At 45.9% G+C, this 18,640-nt stretch overlaps 1 protein-coding gene and 1 long non-coding RNA gene across 12 annotated transcripts in view; one reads left to right on the forward strand and one right to left on the reverse strand.

The window, feature by feature from the left end:
- Positions 1 to 2,211: 2,211 nt before the first annotated feature.
- Positions 2,212 to 10,103, reverse strand: LOC122224046. Of its 3 annotated transcripts, none has more exons than XR_006204637.1 (4): positions 9,800 to 10,103; positions 7,304 to 7,418; positions 3,589 to 3,669; positions 2,212 to 2,453 (listed from the first exon to the last, which is right to left on the reverse strand). It is a non-coding gene; the product is annotated as an uncharacterized LOC122224046 (long non-coding RNA). The 3 variants fall into 3 exon arrangements; XR_006204639.1 differs by lacking the exon at positions 2,212 to 2,453 and adding an exon at positions 3,270 to 3,398; XR_006204638.1 differs by lacking the exon at positions 3,589 to 3,669.
- A 127-nt stretch (positions 10,104 to 10,230) lies between these two features.
- The window catches only part of FAM193B (family with sequence similarity 193 member B), a 31,445-nt gene continuing 23,035 nt past the window's right edge, over positions 10,231 to 18,640 (forward strand). For 5 of the 9 annotated variants that reach the window (XM_042945379.1, XM_042945372.1, XM_042945400.1 and 2 more), the window contains exon 1: positions 10,231 to 10,518. In XM_042945379.1, the coding sequence (XP_042801313.1) occupies positions 10,309 to 10,518 (210 nt within the window). In that variant the 5' untranslated portion in view covers positions 10,231 to 10,308. The other 4 variants (XM_042945410.1, XM_042945413.1, XM_042945418.1 and 1 more) reach the window with 2 other exon arrangements.

Raw genomic sequence — 18,640 nt, forward strand, 5'->3', positions numbered from 1 at the left:
GGCTCAGCTGGAGACCCTAAGAGGATGGAGGTAGTTTTGCCTCCCTAGCGTACTAAGGTCTTGGTTTATATGTCACAATCCCATGGGACACTACTTTTATCCCCATTCTCTATATGATAAGACTGAGTCACAGAGAAATCAAGGCCTTTCCTGAGGTCACATAGCCATTAAGTGGTCGAGCTTGGACTGAAATCTAAATGTTTGAGTCCCAAGCCTACAATGTACAGAGGAGTGAGTCACAGATGGCTTCAAAGAAAAAGACACCCTTGGACTGGCTGTTGAATGGTCAGTATAAGTTTATCAGACCCAGGAGGAGTAAAGGAGAGAATATAGTGTTTGAGCACAACAAGGTTGTAAGATGGGGTTGAAAGGTTGAAACCCAGGGTTCAAGGAAAACAGTGCTGAGGATAGAGGCTGCTACAAGCAAAGGCCAGCTCATGAGGGCCCTTAAATACCAGGCTTGGGGACTTGCAACTTACCCTGGGTGGCGGGGGGGGGCGGGGCCTCCTGGGTGGTCCTAAGCTGGGGAGACATAGTCACACTTGGTATTTCAAGACAATCTGGGGACAGCATGGAGGCTGAATTGGAACAGCAGTTCTCAGCATGGGTGTGGATCAGAATCATCCAGGCTGCTTGTAAAACACACCTGGAACCCACACTCAAAAACTGTGATTCAACAGGGCTGGAAAGAGGCCCAGGGATCTGCATTTTAACATTTCCAAGGGATTCTGATGTGAATCATCACTTGAAGAAACACCAGTAATCCAGAGGGAGAGAAGCAACAAGGAGGCTAATTATGAGGTTGTTGCCAGAGACAAATGATGAGTCCTGGACTCCCAACAATGGTAAGAAAAATGAAACAGCCTTACTGCTATGGCAGGATAATGTTTTTATAATGTGACCCTTTGTTTTTCTTTTTTCTGGTAATTCATCCCCCAGCTCCTTTCAAATAGCTAGTCCATGATGTGATCATTGCCCCTCGGGAGTGGGATGTGACAGGACAGAAACAAATCTTTCTGGTATGATGTATTGGACATGTTCCAAATAATACAGGAGTTGGGGGTGGGGGTGACAGTTTTAGATGAAGCAAGACTGGCCATGAGTTAATAACTGTGGAAGCTGAATGATGACTGCAAGGGATTCATTATAGAAATCTGTCTACATTTTTTTTAGTTTTATTTGAAAATTTTCAAGTATTACTGGATTTGGTTTCAAAAAGGACTTAGGGACAAGGAGAGAAATCTCAGACCTAGCTGATTTCTGCGAAATTCATGAGTAAGAGGAGGTGGGGAGAATTGGCCCAGGAGAAGAGGCCTCCTGGATACTATAGGATACTTCTGTGCCTGAGGGAGAGAAGAACTCATCTGATTTATGTATTTGGGAAGAATACAGTGAATGTTCTGCTCAGCTCTGCTTTTCTTCCTCTTATGATCTGCCACATCCACTGCCCCTTCAGGGACTCTCAGAGGGAGGCCCACCCAGTCGAGCACTGCCATGACTGGAGGACAGGAAGGTGTCTGCCTAGCTCAGGGTTTCAGTTACCCACACCGAGAAAATGCTCCACCTTGGTCTTTGTCAGCAATTAGGCAATGTCCTGGCCTTCACCCACCTCTCCTTTGCTTCATTTTTTAGTATGTTTAGAACCCTAGTCAGGAAGACAGTGCCATCTACTGAGGGTCCTCCAGAGACCCCAAAACGAGGGCTTCTGAGGTCTGGAGAAAAGGGAGTGCAAAAGAGGAGGATGGAGGGAAGTGATGAGAGTACACAGGGGCTGGAGTACAGGGCAGAAAACCCAGGGGCAGAGAGGAACATTGCCCTGGGAAGCAGCAACACCTATCACAGAGATGGCTCCGAGGCACATCTAGGCAAAAAAGTACCTAGCTAGTCCCACAGGCAAGAGTGGCCTGCAGCTGGAAGACAGCTGGGGTCTCTAGCAGATGAGTGAGTGAGAACAGGCAGGTCTCAGCAGCAACCAGCAGCACCAATGACATCTCCATGAATGTCTATGTAGACAGATGACATTGAGAACTAGATCCCCAACACACACACACACACACACACACACACACACACACACACACACATTAGATAAGGCTCCAGGGCCCCAAAACAACCTCCAGGGAAGGGGTAAAACCCTCAATTAGCTGAGATTAAGTTTCTGCCACTCCAACAGAATGGGAGTTCAAAATAGAAATTAAGTTGAGTTAAAAGAAAACTTTAATTATATTTCTTGCACAGGTGAATTTATGGACAGATTCCTCCTTGCTGGAGTAGATATTTTGAAGGCAGAATCAACAAGACTTGGAAGTCAGATGGATGATGGGGTGGTGAGGAGGAGAAAGTCTCTCCTCCATTTAAGAGATTTATTTCCCGAACACCCCAGGCTAGTTCAGGTTCTTCAATACTGTCTGCAAAGTTCTCCTGTCTCCCCGCAATGGTCTCCTCTCATGGCCCTGCAACATAGGTTCAATTGTTCTTACCCACTCAATTAATGATTAGGAACAATAACCAATTGCTCTATAAAGCAACCTACTTAAAGACATTTTCTATTTACTACCTAGAAAAAAACATGTTAGAATTGTACCATTCAGACTGTACTAGAGTCACTGTAACAGTGGGGCTTGTAGGGGTGCCTGGGTGGCTCAGTCGGTTAAACAGCCGACTTCAGCTCAGGTCATGACCTCGCGGTCCGTGAGTTCAAGCCCCGCGTTGGGCTCTGTGCTGATAGCTCAGAGCCTGGAGCTTGTTTCAGATTCTGTGTCTCCCTCTCTCTGACCCTCCCCTGTTCATGCTCTGTCTCTCCCTGTCTCAAAAATAAATAAAATGTTAAAAAAAAAAAAACAAAAACAGTGGGGCTTGTAGGGCTTGAGAAAGGTTAGAGCAACACACTTCCCCTTCCAGAGCACCTCATCTAGACACCCTTTTTCATTCTTCCCTTGTGCCTAGACCCCACCACCCTCATAGAAGGTCCAAATCTCACCCTGGGTTTCAAGACCTTTCACACTGGACCCTAGCTCTCATCCTCTCCAACCTTATTTCTTCTCCTCTAACCCCCATCTCCCTCTTGGGGGAAGTGGGGAGTCAGCCTCAGGCCCTCCTGCCCAAAGGTGCAAGCCCATTCTCAAGTTTAGAGGGAGTTGGATTGAAGGAGAGGGCAGGAAAATTGGCTACCTCCATCAAAAAGTGCTAAGAAAGTCCTTAGTTAGCCTGAGGTACAACTACAGGACTCAAGGGGAGGAAGGGGCCCTGATCCGCTTTCCTCTGGTAGAATCACTTCTTCCCAGAAGCTGGCCAGGATGAGGGTGGTGTGCTGGGTGAGGCTCAGTAACTGCATTGGGGCTGGATGAAGCTGAAGCTGGCTTCCCATCTGTGGAAGGCCCACTGATGCCCAACATCACCTGTGCAGATGGAAACAATGCCAAGGTGGTAATCCACTTTGCACTGCCCTTAGAATTTCCCCTGTCCCCCTCTCCACTCAAGCACTTAGTTAGTTCTGTACCCACCACATTGGGTGGGAAAGAAAGTAAGTCAAAGTAAAACTGGCAAACTATCCTGGATTTTGTATTCCATGCCCAAGCCCTTACAGACCTAAGTGATGAAGCCAGTGGTCTTCAAACTTTTGACTGTTTGAAAGCAGTTTGAAAAATTACACACGCTCTTGCATGGGACCTGCAAAATAAATTGTAACACCCAGCACAAAATGAAAACATAGGTCCCTTACTCAAATCTTATTAAGAATTTCAAGAGGATTGGGGTGTCTGGGTGGTTCAGTTGGTTAAGCGTCTGACTTCAGACCAGGTCATGATCTCGTGGTTCATGGGTTTGAGCCCTGCATCAGGCTCTTGTGCTGACAGCTCAGAGCCTGGAGCCTGCTTCGGATTATGTGTCTCCCTCTCTCTCTACCCCTCCCCCACTCATGGCTCTGTCTGTCTCTCAAAAATGAATAATCATTAAAAAGAAAAAAAGATGTTCAAGGGAATTAAAGAGTATACTTATCATGATGAGCACTGAGTAATGTACAGAATTGTTGAGTCACTATATTGTACACTGAAACTAATATAACACTGTATGTTAACTATACTGGAATTAAAAATCTTCATTTTTAAAAAATTTTAAGAAGACAAAGGCAAGGCATTAAGCCAAGCTCACAGCCCTTCTCAAGGTGGTGCCCTGAGTGGCTACACAGGCTGTGCATCTAGGAAGCTAGTCCTGCTTTCATACACTTTTGAGTTAGCATGTAAAAATATACATATAAATACACAGTTGCAGAAGATGTAGCTCCAGTATACTGTATACTTGATTTAAAAATATTTTCTTCCAAAATGGGCAAAAGACATGAATAGACACTTCTCCAAAGAAGACATCCAGGTGGCCAACAGACACATGAAATGATGCTCGACGTCACTCATCATCAAGCAAATACAAATCAAAGCCACACTGAGATACCACTTCATGCCAGTCAGAGTGGCTACAATGAACAAATCAGGACTATAGATGCTGGCGAGGATATGAGGAAACGGGAACCCTCTTACACTGATGGTGGGAATGCAAACTGGTGCAGCCGATGTGGAAGACAGAGTGGATGTTCCGCAACAAATTCAAAATAGACCTACCTTATGACCCAGGAATAGCACTGCTAGGAATTTACCCAAGGGATACAAGAGTGCTGATGCATAGGGGCACTTGTACCCCAATGTTTATAGCAGCACTCTTAACAACAGCCAAATTATGCAAAGAGCCTAAATGTCCATCAACTGATGAATGGATAAAGATGTGGTTTATATATACAATAGAATGGTACCTGGCAATGAGAAAGAATGAAATCTGGCCATTTGCAGCAACATGGATGGAACTGGAGGGTATTATGCTAAGTGAAATAAGTCAGTCAGAGAAAGACAGATACCATACGTTTTCACTCATGTGGATCTTGAGAAACTTAACAGAAGACCATGGGGAAGGGGAAGGGGGGAAAAAAGTTACAGAGAGGGAGGGAGACAAACCATAAGAGACTCTTAAATACAGAGAACAAACTGAGGGTTGATGGGGGTTGGGGGAGAGGGGAAAGTGGGTGATGGGCATTGAGGAGGGCACTTGTTGGGATAAGCACTGGGTGTTGTATGGAAACCAATTTGACAATAACTTTCATATTAAAAATAAATAAATAACATAACATAATATAACATGACATAAAAAAAATATTTTCTTCCAGTTCTCAGAGCAGCAAAAAAGTTAATTTAAATTTTTTTTTAACGTTTATTTAATTTTGAGACAGGGAGAGACAGCATGAATGGGGGAGGGTCAGAGAGAGAGGGAGACACAGAATCTGAAACAGGCTCCAGGCTCTGAGCTGTCAGCACAGAGCCTGACGTGGGGCTCGAACTCACGGACTGTGAGATCATGACCTGAGCCGACATCGGATGCTTAACCGACTGAGCCACCCAGGCGCCCGGCAAAAAGTTAATTTAATGTATGAGAAATGTTTGTCCTGACAGTTCATCTCTGTTGAATGGATAAACAAACTGGTACTTCCACTCAGTGGACTACCACTCAGCAGTAAGAATGGATGGGCTATGGTTACATACCACAACATAGATGAGTCACAAAGTAATTATGCTGAGGAAGAGAACTCAGGCAAAACAATTCATACTATAGGAAATGCAAAATTATCCATAGAAACAGAAAGCAGATCAGCGGTTGCCTGGGAAGAGGGGATGGATTAGAATCAGGTGGAGCCATATGGCTAACATCTCACCAAGGGAACGTGAAGTGAAAATGATGTATAGTCATTTCTGGGTATTGCTCATAAAAACATCCCATGCAACCCTCACTCTGTCTTCTTCCCCATCCTCTAGTTGAATGGAGAGAACCTGGATGAAGGGACAGCCACAAGATAGGAGGAGACTGGATTCCTGAATAAGTGCATGAAGCAAATCCCCTTTGACTGGCATTGGACTATAACATGAAAAATAACTAAACTATTATGGTGTTAAACCCCTAACACGTTGGGATTGTTGGTCACAGCCAGAGGCCAACCCTAACTAACACACAATCCAACGCAATCTCTACCAGAAGATAGCTAGCCAGTCTTCTCAAAGTAAGGTTCCACCCCAGGGGCTTAGGCTGGTTTCTTGACTGGCAGACTCAGCACTGATAGCGGCGAGGCTAGCTATGGGAGGGAGCAGTCATGTTGCTGGGATAATTTTGTCATAAACCCACTGAGAAAATCCCAAAATGGCTAGGAAGGGGGACTGCCTGATAGTCACAGAAGGTGTCATACTGCCCACCGGGTAAAAGAGGTTCTTCCATAGTGAGGCCCTTTTGGTGAATGTCCACCTGAGACACAAATCACTTAATGCTCTGAAGCCACTCTGGGTAGTTCATGCACATTTGTCTTGCTCAAAACTTACTATCACTAACCTTCAGTCTGTTTCCATTCAAGTTTCTGACCAATAGACTAAACCATTATCCAATGCCCAGAAATCAGTGTGTCTGTACTTCAGGGCTTCCGGGCACATTTCCCTTTTCTAGGTCCCTTAGGCTCTCTTGGAGGAAGTCTGGGTGAAGCCAGCACACTGTGCAGAGCCATCTATAAAGTGGGCTTTAGATTTTTCTTCCTCAGTCAACTTATATCGTAAACAATTCCCCATGAGACCATGAATATCAGTAACAGGAGAGGAATGTAAACAACTTGCTCAGACAACCTACTGCACTTGTGCCTTTAGGGCTTGCTTGGACCCAGGCCATATATGCCACTCCTCTTGGTAATAGAGTACTGCTGGCCACCCCTGACTTTATGGCTAGGTAGATCAGATAACATGGTACCTTAGGTCACCTGGTAACCTGGTATGCCACGGTCAGACAACCAGTTTCACCAGACTCCTGGAGCAAGTCAGGAGCATCTCAAAAGGAGATGCTACTTGCCAAAGGAGGGCATAACTTTGTTCCAAAATTCAATGCCTGAATATAAAGACCAAAGGCAGAACTACTTACTCTGCAACCTGATCCAGTAAAACCTTCTCTCTTCGTATGGTCCCCTCTAAAGTTGACAGCTTTCAAGTGACCCAGTAATAAGTAAAATAATATACCTAAATACAGTATATTTTGCCACACAAGTCTAAAGAAGCCCACCAAGTATTGTACCTCTTTTATTAGTGATAGGGAGTATGATGTACAGCAACTTGTCCTTAATTTTATAGGGAATATCTCAACACACCCTAGACCCCTGGATAGTGCACTGAGCGGACAGACCACTGTATATTTGTGAGATTTATTATCTGCCTTCTAGCACACACATCATGCTTACCAAGTCATCCAGGGTATCTCCTACCTACTGTTCTCAAGGCCCATCAAAATGATGTCATCAGTGTCACAGTAGATTACCCTGATAGCCAATGGAATGGTGATTTGGTCAAAAATTCCTGTAAAGTAAGTGTGTTCAGAACGTGACATATTCCTGAAGCAAAACAGTAAAGGTTTACTGCTGCCCCTGCCAGAGGAACACAAACTATTCCTGAGGTTTGGTATAGAAGAAAAAGCACTTACTAGACCTACAGTTGTCTATTAGAGGCCAACAACTGCACCCACATGATCCAAGAATGACCACTCTGAAAAAGTGCCTGCAATTGGAGTCCTTACCAGAATAAGTTTGCCATAATGCTCTGTCATTCTTCAAGACAACCTATCTTTGGGGCGCCTGGGTGGCTCAGTCGGTTAAGCGGCCGACTTCGGCTCAGGTCATGATCTTGCGGTCCGTGAGTTCGAGCCCCGCGTCGGGCTCTGTGCTGACAGCTCAGAGCCTGGAGCCTGTTTCGGATTCTGTGTCTCCCTCTCTCTGACCCTCCCCTGTTCATGCTCTGTCTCTCCCTGTCTCAAAAATAAATAAAACGTTAAAAAAAAAAATTAAAAAAAAAAAAAAAGACAACCTATCTTCTCCATCAATAAGGAAAATGTGGCATATATATATATATATGAATGAAAAATACATGTAAAAAAGTATAAAAAGATATATACATATATATATGTATATACATATATATATATATGTATATATATATATAAAGGAATATTATTAAACCTTAAAAAAGAAAAACATCCTGGGGTGTCTGAGTCAATTAAGCACCCAACTCTTGATTTTGGCTCAGGTCATGATCTCATGGTTCCTGAGTTCCAGTCCCAGAGCAGGCTCTGTGCTCTCTCTCTCTCTCTCTCTTTCTGTCAATAAATAAACTTTAAAAAGAAGGAGGAGGATGAAGAGGAGAAAATCCTACCATTTGCAACAACATGGATGAACCTGAAGGACGTTTTGCAAAGTGAAATAAGCCAGTCACAAAAAGACAAACATTGCGTGATCTCACTTACATGTGGAGTATTAAAAAAAAAAAAAAAAAAAAAGCTGAACTCATAACAGAAAGTAGGATAGTGGTTACCAGAGGCTGGGGTGTGCAGAAAAAAAAAATTTTTTTTTTTAAGGTGGAATGGTGGTTTCCAGGGGCTGCTGTGGGAGGGGAGAATAAGGAGTAATTATTTAACAAGTATGGAGTTTCAGTTTTGCAAGATGAAAAGAGTTCTGGAGATGGATGGTGGTAATGGTTGCATATAATATGAATGTACTTAATACCACTGAACTATACGCTTAAAAATGGCTAAGATTAGGGGGTGTCTGGGTGGCTCAGTTGGTTAAGTGTCCGACTTCAGTTCAGGTCATGATCTCACCATCAGTGAGTTTGAGCCCTGTGTCTGGCACTGTGCTGACAGCTCAGAGCCTGTAGCATGCCTCAGATTCTATGTCTCCCTCTCTCTGCCCCTCCCCTTCTCACTCTCTTTCTCTCTCAAAAATAAAATAAAACACTTAAAAAATTTTTTTAATGGCTAAGATCGTTAAGTTTTATGTTGGGCATATTTTGCCACAATAAAAATAAATAAATGGGGGGAAAAATAGTATCTAGCTTCTATTCTGTCCAAACTACGAGGTCATGTTGATGTAGTGGGAATCACCCTGAAATCCTTCAAATCTTTGATGATGGCACTAATCCCCATAATGAGATGAAGTATTTTTTTTTCTTTTTCATTTTTTAGAGACAGAGAGTGAGGGAGAAGGGCAGAAGGAGAGAAAAAGAGAATCCCAAGCAGGCTCCACGTTCAGTGCAGAGCATGAGGCAGGGGCTTGATCCAGACCCTGGGACTGTGACCTGAGCAGAAATCAAGAGTCAGACGCTCAAATGACTGAGCCACCTGGCCACCTAAGATGAAGTATTTTTCGTTTAGGTTCCTGGCACTTAAGGAAAGCTCCAAGGCCATGTAGCACTGCTTCTCAAAATAGCCCTTGCTCCCATTAATTAGGCTAATGTCATTATTCCGTCTTCTTAGTGATACCAAGAGCAACTCTACATATAACCACTACATGGTTGCAGGGTACCACTGGCCCTGGCATGAGAAAGATTGCACTCAAAACTTTTTCTACAAATGTGCACCATGTGCATATCTCATATATTCAAAAAAGTAGGGAAAACTCATTTTAACAATTAAATACATAATTATTACATTTTTAAATGCTCCTTTGTGTACCACTCAAAATCCTCTCCTGCACACAACTTTTGGGAAAACACTGACCTAGTATGTGCCCCAGTCATTTTCATCTCATCACACTGGTTGTAACTGTGTATTTAACTATCCACTTTCCCCACCAGACTGGGGACAGGTGTGGGGTCTGAACTCTGCTGTCCCAAGCAATGAACGCTGGACTCCTAGTTGACAATACGTTACAAACAAAAGACCCAGACCATTCCCTCGTCCCTTTCACCTCAAACTATCCACGAGCCCATGAGTTCCGGCTGGCTGATGTTGAGCAGCCACTTCGCCTTTTTTGGCCTCGATTTTTCTCCGCTGCAAAATGGGAACGACCATACCCGCCTCCTCGTGTGAGGAGCGACTCTGCAAGGAGTCAGATGGTGGGTGTGAAAGTACTCTAGAAAATAATTAATTCACTCATCCATTTAGCAGGCAGTTATTACAGGCCCGGGGCGGTACAGCACGGTTACCACAGCAACCACCCTTCCCTGGCACAGGTCGCATCCCGGGAGTCCACCAGTTTCTCACTCTTACAGAACTTCGGGTGGTGACCTTATTCAAAATGGCGCAGGCAGCCTCGGGGGCTAGTGCGGCGGCGCGGCCGCCGCGCCCTATGACCTGCTGGCAGCAGCAGAGGGGGGAGCCGGGCGCCGCCATATTGGCTGTTGTCCTGCGAGGGGAGCGGCGGCGGCGGCGGCGGCGACGACGCGTGTGGAGCGAGGGATCGGCGCGAGCAGCGGCATGACTCGGAGGCGGAGCAGGCCGAGCGGCGGCGCGGGTCGGCGCGAGCGGGTGCGAGCCGCGGGGCAACAGAAGCCCCAGGCTCCCGAACCCCCGCCGCCGCCGAGCCTGGAAGCTGGAGCGGGTGCAGGGCCCCCGGAGGCGCCCGCGGAGCCGGACCGCCACGGCCCCAGGGAGGAGGACGAGCCCAAGTTGGCTCCCGGACCACAGGTAGGAGCGAGCGAGGCGAGTCCGGCCGCTCCGGCACTTTCACTTCCCGGGAGCGGGGCCGGGGTGAGCTTGGGGATGAACCATCTTCCACCGGCTGGGGCTGAGGCTTTCTCCCCCGAGGCGGGAGTGGAGGCTGGACCCTTCTCTCCAAGCCGAAGCATGGCCCGTCCTGTGACCAGGCTGCCTGCCCTCTCCCGCCGCCTCCGGGCTGGAGCAGGGGCTAGACTTTGTGGTCGCATACCCACCCACACTGGGACTGGGCTCTGATCCTGAGGCCACAGCCCAGCTCTCTGCCCTTCTCCCCCTGGGCCCACCTGCTCCACCACCTACCCACAGAGCAGCCTGGGGCGCTGTGGCCTGGAAGGCTACAGCCTCTTCCCTCTCCCCCCACCCTGGGAACGGCCCCACCCTTTCCCTTCACTGCCTGCAGCCACTGCCCCCTCAGCAGCTGTGTGCCCCCAGCGTATGTCTCTCCTGTGGCCTCCCTCCTCTCCCTGCCCAACATAGCAGTTGGAGCAGACTGTCAGGCAGCCCCAAAGACTATTTAGTGGGGCTCCTGCACTGAAGTGAAAACCTAGCAAAGCCTTCCCTTTCTTCCCTCTATACCCCTGACCCACAAGGTGGCCCATCTCAACCCTCAGATCCCTGGGTTTGGTGAATCCTGCTGAGAGTGAGCAGTAGTAGCAGGATTCCGCAAAGCCTCCAGCTTGCCACCTGGAAGAAGGTCACTTTCTTTTGAGCAAAGGAGATAATGGGAGGTACCCTGCCAGTGTTCACTGAGAGCCCGGGGTGACATGAGCCTCAGTTGCTCCGGGAGGGTTGTGGCACATGGGGCTGGGTGGCTCGCCCTAAGCTTGCTCTGACAAAAGAGTTTTGAGTTGGTCTTTTGGCTGAGCCTGCCAAGGAAGGCAGGCTCCTGCAGGAGTCTTGGAGGGTCGGATGCAGCGCCGGATGAGGATGAGGCGTGGCGGAAGATGCGTTTGGCTCTGCAGACACTGCATCGGGCAGCAGGGGACTCTGGGAGGCTGGTGCAGCCAGAAGGCATGGCTCTTGACAGCCTTCTAGTAGAATCTCTGGAATTGTGCATGTGAGTGGGGATGTCATTTGGGGTACCATTGCCAGAAAGCCTTCCCTAACTTTCCCAGTTGCGTGAGGTGCCCCCTTTGTGCCCACAGCCCCCTGTGCTTCCCTTTGGTAGCACTCCCCATTCTTCAGTGAGACATTCTGTTGATGTATCTGTTCCCTGCACTGCACTGTGAACTCCGCAGGGGCACAGACTATGTCATCTATCTCTGATTCTCCATGCCTAGCCCTGGGCCTTGCTGACACTGAGTAAAAATAACTAGGTGAATGAGAGAGAGAATGAATCCGTTGAGAACCTGTGCTTATTGTAACCTAGTTTTGATGCTGGTCTCCTTTGTGTTTCAGATCACAGTAAGATTTTTAATTAATGAAAATGTCACCACTTATTGAGTGTCAGAAGCCCCACCTTCACCCCACCCCCTCCCCTGGGCTGAGACTGGTTCCAAAGGATGCAACTCCCCAGGTTGGACCCCACCCTTGCCTGGTCTGACTTTAGACCCTGAACCTGCTTCCCCCCTCTAGCTTTCCTCTTTCGCTTCTCTGGGCCACCCTGGGAGTCCAACAAAAGGAGAGAGTTGGGATAGGGAGAGCCAGGGGAGCTGTTGTTTTCTCTCTTTCCCATTCAGACCAGCAATACTTTAGGGTCGCCTGCCACTTAGGTTATAGTATTCATGGCCAAAATTTTGGATAATGGCTTAATCATTTAATTTTTATTTAGGACGCAGCTTTCCTAAGAGCTATAATCATCATTATCTACTCCACTGCCTGACCTGCAAATTCATTAATTTATTCATGCCAGACACTCTACATACCATACTTCTAATCTTCCCACCACTCCTGTTCTTTCCTCAGCATTTAGTACAAATGTGATGAGTTAACTATTGGTTTAATTATTGGTCTACTTTTGCTACATAAACTCTGAGAGTGCAGGAACCACGTCAGTTACCATTGTACCCCTATGCCTGGTAATTAACAAATATTAATGAACTGAAGGATATAAATACGATTACACTATTTTTCAGATGAAGAAACAAATGCTCATATGACATATGCCCAAATAACTCCCACTATAGGTCACAGGTGCCTCCTGGCCCCCAAAAAAGGACACTCTTGTGTACTATGTGGGATTTACAAGGCATTTTTTTTTTTACTATAGCCACAAAGAGGTAAAACAAACTGACAAACTCTTTTCTGATTGTACCCCACTTTTTTGCTGGGGAGGGGGTTTCTGAATGCCAGAAGCAGACTTTTGTGCCCTGGTGAGAAGCACCTGCTGAAAGGGTTGGAGTCATTGTTCTGCCCCCTAGCGTGCCTGTGGTGAGGATCTCTGTCTCCCACTGCCACTTAAAACTCTGTGTACACAGAGTGGGTCAGCAAGGTGAAACTCACTGTCGCATGCCAAAGACAGCAAATAGGACCACTTCCAATCCACAGATAGGTTCTAATGTCCCAGGTCACATATTGCTTTGGTTTTGTTTTAAGCCAATTTCTTAAAAGCCAAAAGATTCCTACAAACTGGATTTGTGCCATGTCTTAAAACTCTAAAAATCTGGTGCCACTGAGCCCAATTTCTGCAAGGCAATAATATGAAGTTTTGAGTAGTGTCTGCCCCTGATATGAAGGACACCCTGATCTGTGCCAGGCCCTGGGCTAGCTGGGAATGCAGAAGTAATTCAGACATGGTCCCTGCCCACAAAGGGCTTGTGGTTCAGAGAACATGTATATAGTAATCACAGGTAGGCTGGAAGAGCCATGATTACTCTGAATTCAGGTTCAAAGGCCACTCTGGTTCCATCCAGACCCTTTCGCTCACTTTGGTTACTTGTACACATTTAATTTTTTTTAAGTTTACTTATTTTTGAGAGAGAAAGAGAGGGAGAGCATGCGCATGCACAAGCTAGGGAAGGGCAGAGAGAGAGAGGGAGACAGAATCTGAAGCAGCCTCCAGGCTCTGAGTGTCAGCACAGAGCCTAACACAGGGCTCGAACCCACGAATGGTGAGATCATGACCTGAGCCTAAGTTCGATGCTCAACCGACTGAGCCATCCAGGCACCCTGCATTACTTGTGCACATTTAAATGTGGGACCTTGAGCTAGCTTATTGGGGATCCCAAAAGTCCTTACTTAGAATTGTTTCAGGTCACTAAACTTTATTGATCTGTTCACTAACAATCCAAATCCTCATTCACTAAACTAAAACTGTTACTACCTTATTAGCAAAGAACAAAAAACCTTACAAAGCAGCTGAATAAGGCAATAGTGAGAAAGTGTTTTGTGTTCCAGACTTGGGGTGAACTCCAAGGTCAGTCTCTTTCTAGCTTTGTGTTCCTGGGCATGTTTTTTCCCCTCCCTAAGCCTCATCAGCAACATCACAAGAAAATGTGCAGCAACCCACCTAGCACCTAGTACATCAAGGCTAGAGCAGGAGTTGGAGATAGTGGGAACTGTGCCATCCAAAGCCTGCCAGCTCTGCTTCTGTCTTTCCATCTCTCTTGGACCACTCAGCCTGCAGTCCAGGGGCACACTCAGTAAACCCTCAGGAGACTTGCCAGACTGTAAACCAGCAGTTGGTGCTGGTTGAGCTCATCTTGTGTTTCCCATCTCTCACCTCTACGGCACCTGCTGAGACCTGCCTGGCCCAGTTTAAAGAGACTCTAGAGACCTGGTTCCCCACTGCTCAGAGTTAAACCTGCTCCCTCAAGAGACTGGAGCACAGGATTAGTCAGTATCTTTATTGAAACCATCTCATTATGTTTGATCCACTGAGCAAGCATTATGACCTCTGTGCTAGGGCTTTCATTTTGGGCACAAAGATAAATAAGATAGTCCCTATACCCAGGAATCTCCCCCCTTAAAATCATTGCCCACCCAGCCTGGCCACTTTCACTGCAAGTAGTAGCAAACGATACAAGAAGGGGTGGATCCCTGCCACCTCTGGTTCTTTGTAAGCCAGTAGAGATTCACTATGTAGAAATGTTAAAGGGCCTTTGAAGATGAAGACTTAGCTGCTGAGATTTTTTTTAATTTTTAATTTCCTTAAAATATCCCCAGAGCTATAATCTTAATATCTAATATCAGATAAACTATTAAGATCCTAACGACTTTATATACTGAACCTAGAAGTTTTAAGAGCAGGGGCTATATTTAACTCATTTGTGGGGTATTTAGTGTGCACGGTCCTTATGTGCTCAATAAGTGGCTGTTAAACCAAATGAAAATAAAAGAAGTAAAAGTTAGGTTTCTTCCACTTTGTGCTTACCAGCTTCTACTGCTGGGCCAGGCTGGCAGTCATTCATTCCTTTAGACATCACACCCAGTCTCCCTCTCACCTGATCTGGTGTTCATTTATTCTGCAAATACTAATGGACACCTGATCTGTGTACCAGACCCTAGGCTAGCTGAGGATACAGAAGTGAATCAGTCCCTGCCCGCATGTATGTATTAATTGTAGTTAGGCTAGAAGAGCATCACTTCCTCTGAGTTACGGTTCAAATCCTAGATCCTAGTACGCAGCCTTTCAAAGAGTTTTAGCCCTGTTAGCATGTTTTCTCACATGTATGACAGTGATGCCAGAGTCACATTAGGGCAGCAAGTGCTGCATGTCAAGCACTTAGCACAAGTGGTAGCTATGATTATTATAGATATTTGGTGCTGAAGATGCACAAATATGATAACCAATAGAAGATTTCTCAGAGCTGATGCTTCAAGGTTGAGTAGAAGTTCCTTTAGAGAAGGTGAGAGAAAGTGTCTAAACAAAGAAAGCAATGTAGAGACCCAGAGGCGAGAATTGCCCAATTCAGGCAGAGTAGCATGAGATCAGGCTGGAGAGGTTAGCAGGGTTCTAGAAAACCACAGCAAGAAGTTTGGGCTTCATCCTGCAGGCAGTGAGGAATCAATGAAAGCTTTTAAATAGGAAAATAAACATGTTCTTGGGTAAGTTCTCTGATAGCATGAGAGGACGTAATTCTCAGTGGAAGAGGTAGCTGTGATTGCTTGATTCCACCTCTTCCTCATCCTAGCCTAACTAATCATCAGATCCTCCGTGTTTTGCTGGATTCTGTCCCAGACCTACAGAATTAGAGTCTCTAGGTCCAGAGCCCAGGAATCTTGTTGTTAAACTGCCCCAGGTGATTCTGGTATGTGGCTGGGTCTGCTAACTGCTCAGTTGAGGGTGGTATGAGGAGCTTTGTGGAAGCCTAGGATACTCTTCAAAGAATAGGGCTTCCGGAGAGGGGAGCTTTTCCATAAGCAGGAATAGAAACAGCCTTAGTTTTAAAAACAAAAAACAGGCTTTCCCCAGTTTTCCAGTTGTTGCCCCATTAATGTTATTCTCCAACTGCTGATCTTCCCTTGTGTATCCAAACTCTTACCCATGCCCATTACATGCTGTCATCTCTGCTGAATGATCAGGATGCAGTGAGTCATGGGACACAGGTCCTGCCCTCAGTGTTCTCAGTGTTGTGGAGAAGACAGATCTCAAAAACTGGGACACGTACGATAAGCTCTATTCAAGAGGTATGTAAGAAAGCATTAGGGCATCCCAGAGCAAAGCAGTTAATTCTGCCTGTGGACTTAGAAGGAAGTAACACCCTAACTGTGCCTAAAAAAGAAGAGGCAGAGGGGAACAACATCAGTGAGGGTGTGGTGCTTTATATATTTGGGGAAAGAATGGATATTGGGGAAAGGAGTGGTTAATGGTTTTTCCTGGCAGGATGTGCAGAACAGAAAAGGACTAAGGAGAGAAGGTCTTGTGTCCCAGGAAGGGCCCTTTGTTTACACCCTTTGGTTCTGTGCCCTTGCTCCCACACTCATCCTTCAACCTATAGGTGGATGAACATGCTGCAGTCCTAGGCCATCTCCTTATAGTCCCTCCTCAAGGCTCTCAGCTCTCCAGCAACTTTTGTGGTTCTCTCTCCATTCTGAAATGAATAGGTTCTTCCATCTACTCTGAAAAGTGATATAGGGAAACTAGATAGTAAGAAGGACCCTGAAACATGGAAGGGTCTTATTAGGAAGTTGTAGCCAGAGATCGTGGATGGGGGGGTTCAAAGGGGCCTTGAAGGTCACCTGTCTAGTCCTCTGTCCTGTGCTTCAAGTAATAACTTTGGATTGGGCAAGTCTCACTTAGTAAGTTTCCCTGTCATTTCTTCCAGGACAGAAGAGGAAAGAAACTAACGGGTATTGAGCACCTACTGTGTGCCAGGCCCAGGCCAGGTACTTTACATAATTTATTTCCTTCTGTCCTCACAACTCTGTGAAGTATGGTTTTATTCTCATTTCATAAATGAGGAAATTGAGGCTCAAAGAAATTGAGTAATTAAGATAATACTGAAATGGCAGAACTGGGTTTTGAACTCACAACAGTCTATCTCCAAAGTTCATACTCTTCCACCCATGAGAAATCCATGCTCGGGTGACAGAGTAGGTTATATGATTTGCCTGAAGTTCTAAGTTATTAAGCAACAGTTTAGGCCTTCTTGTGGCTGACCGCACCCAGAAAGCAGGTTCAACAGATGAGCTAGCCTTGGGCAGGTGGAAGGCCACTGGGGTCAGAGAGACTCGTTACCCTATCCTTGGCTGAGCTTGTACAACCAGAGAAGATTCTCCACAAACTGGCTGATATGAAATAGCTGTTCATCCAGGAAGGAACTGAGACAACAGACTGAGTGGGAGTTTGGGTGAAAGCTCTAGGGCACTGAGGTGCACTTATATCACCTCGTTAAGAATTAAATGTAGCTCTGATTGCCAGCCTCAGAATGGTCTGAGATTCTTCACACTGATGCCCTCTCATCAGTAGCCCAGAGTCACAAAGATAGGCCTTTTAGCATAGCATATCCAGGAAGTGGCTAGTTCAGCTTGTCTTTAGACTCTGTCCTTTGTATAGAGCAACTAAAATGTGAGCCAGGTGGGCTTTTAAGCATTTATTCATTTATTCAGTGAATGCCTGCTATGTGTCAGGTCCAAGCCAAGCCTGGGTTCCCGGGCACACTTAAATGACCAAGATGCACTCCCTGCCCCCAAAGAGTCCTCATTCCACCAGGGGTTTGAGACAGACAGAATATGTCTATGGTGTAGTGTGATAGGTACTATAGTAAAAGAATTAGTTCTACTCAGCCTGGTCCAGCAAAAGCTTGACCTTTGACCAAGATCTTAGGGCATGAGTACAAATTTGCTGGGGAGTGGAACTGAGATGCTGAGGTTTCCAGGGCACAGTGTATTTGCTGGAGGAGCAGTACGAATAGAACCTAAGATTCTCAGATGTTAAGCTTGGAAATGAAGCATGGAGAGGTCAGCTGGGGCCAAGTCATGAAACACGGGGGCCAGAAAGTGCTGCAGTAGTGAACTCAACCAGAAAGCCAGGAGATTAAAGAGAGACCAAGGTGGGAAAAGGAGCTAAAAGAAGGAGATACTCAAATTGGATAGGTACATGAGAAGGCACATAATAAGCTTACATGAAGCAGAGAAGCCCAGTGCCCAGGTTGGTTGGTTGGTTGGTTGTTTTAATTTGTATATTATTTTGTTACATTAATTGCGTGTTATTTTAATTTGTGTCCCTGCCTGATTCTCCAAAATGAATATGAGGCATCTGGGAGTTTGGGAGTATTGATGTCCCCATGCATGAACCTGCCTGGTTTAAGCATGTGTTCTTAAGGCAGAAATTCTATGTTATTCGATGTTTCCCAGTACCTAGCACAATGAGAATGGGCTCTGAGCATGTTCACTGAAGGAGGAAATGAGTGGGTGAATGGAAGAGTAAGTGGCAGTAACCGAGCTGGTGACTTTTGGTAGGCTGGGTATTAATAATTTTCTCTGCTTCTGGAAGGGAATTTTAGCTGCTACTGTTGTCTTCTGCCTTAGTGACAGGGAGGCTCTTGGAGTTGGGTGCCTTGAGAGTTGAATGCTCTAATGGGCCATTTCAGAATAGAATTTGGAAGCTATTGCAGGACCACTGGTTAAATAGAGCATATGTCTTGGGGGAATCCTCTACAAACATACACAAACTCTTGGGATTAAAAGGAATCCATGAGAGAAATGAGAA

The sequence above is a fragment of the Panthera leo genome, chromosome A1 (genome assembly GCF_018350215.1).
Source record: "Panthera leo isolate Ple1 chromosome A1, P.leo_Ple1_pat1.1, whole genome shotgun sequence".
Classification (NCBI taxonomy): domain Eukaryota; kingdom Metazoa; phylum Chordata; class Mammalia; order Carnivora; family Felidae; genus Panthera; species Panthera leo.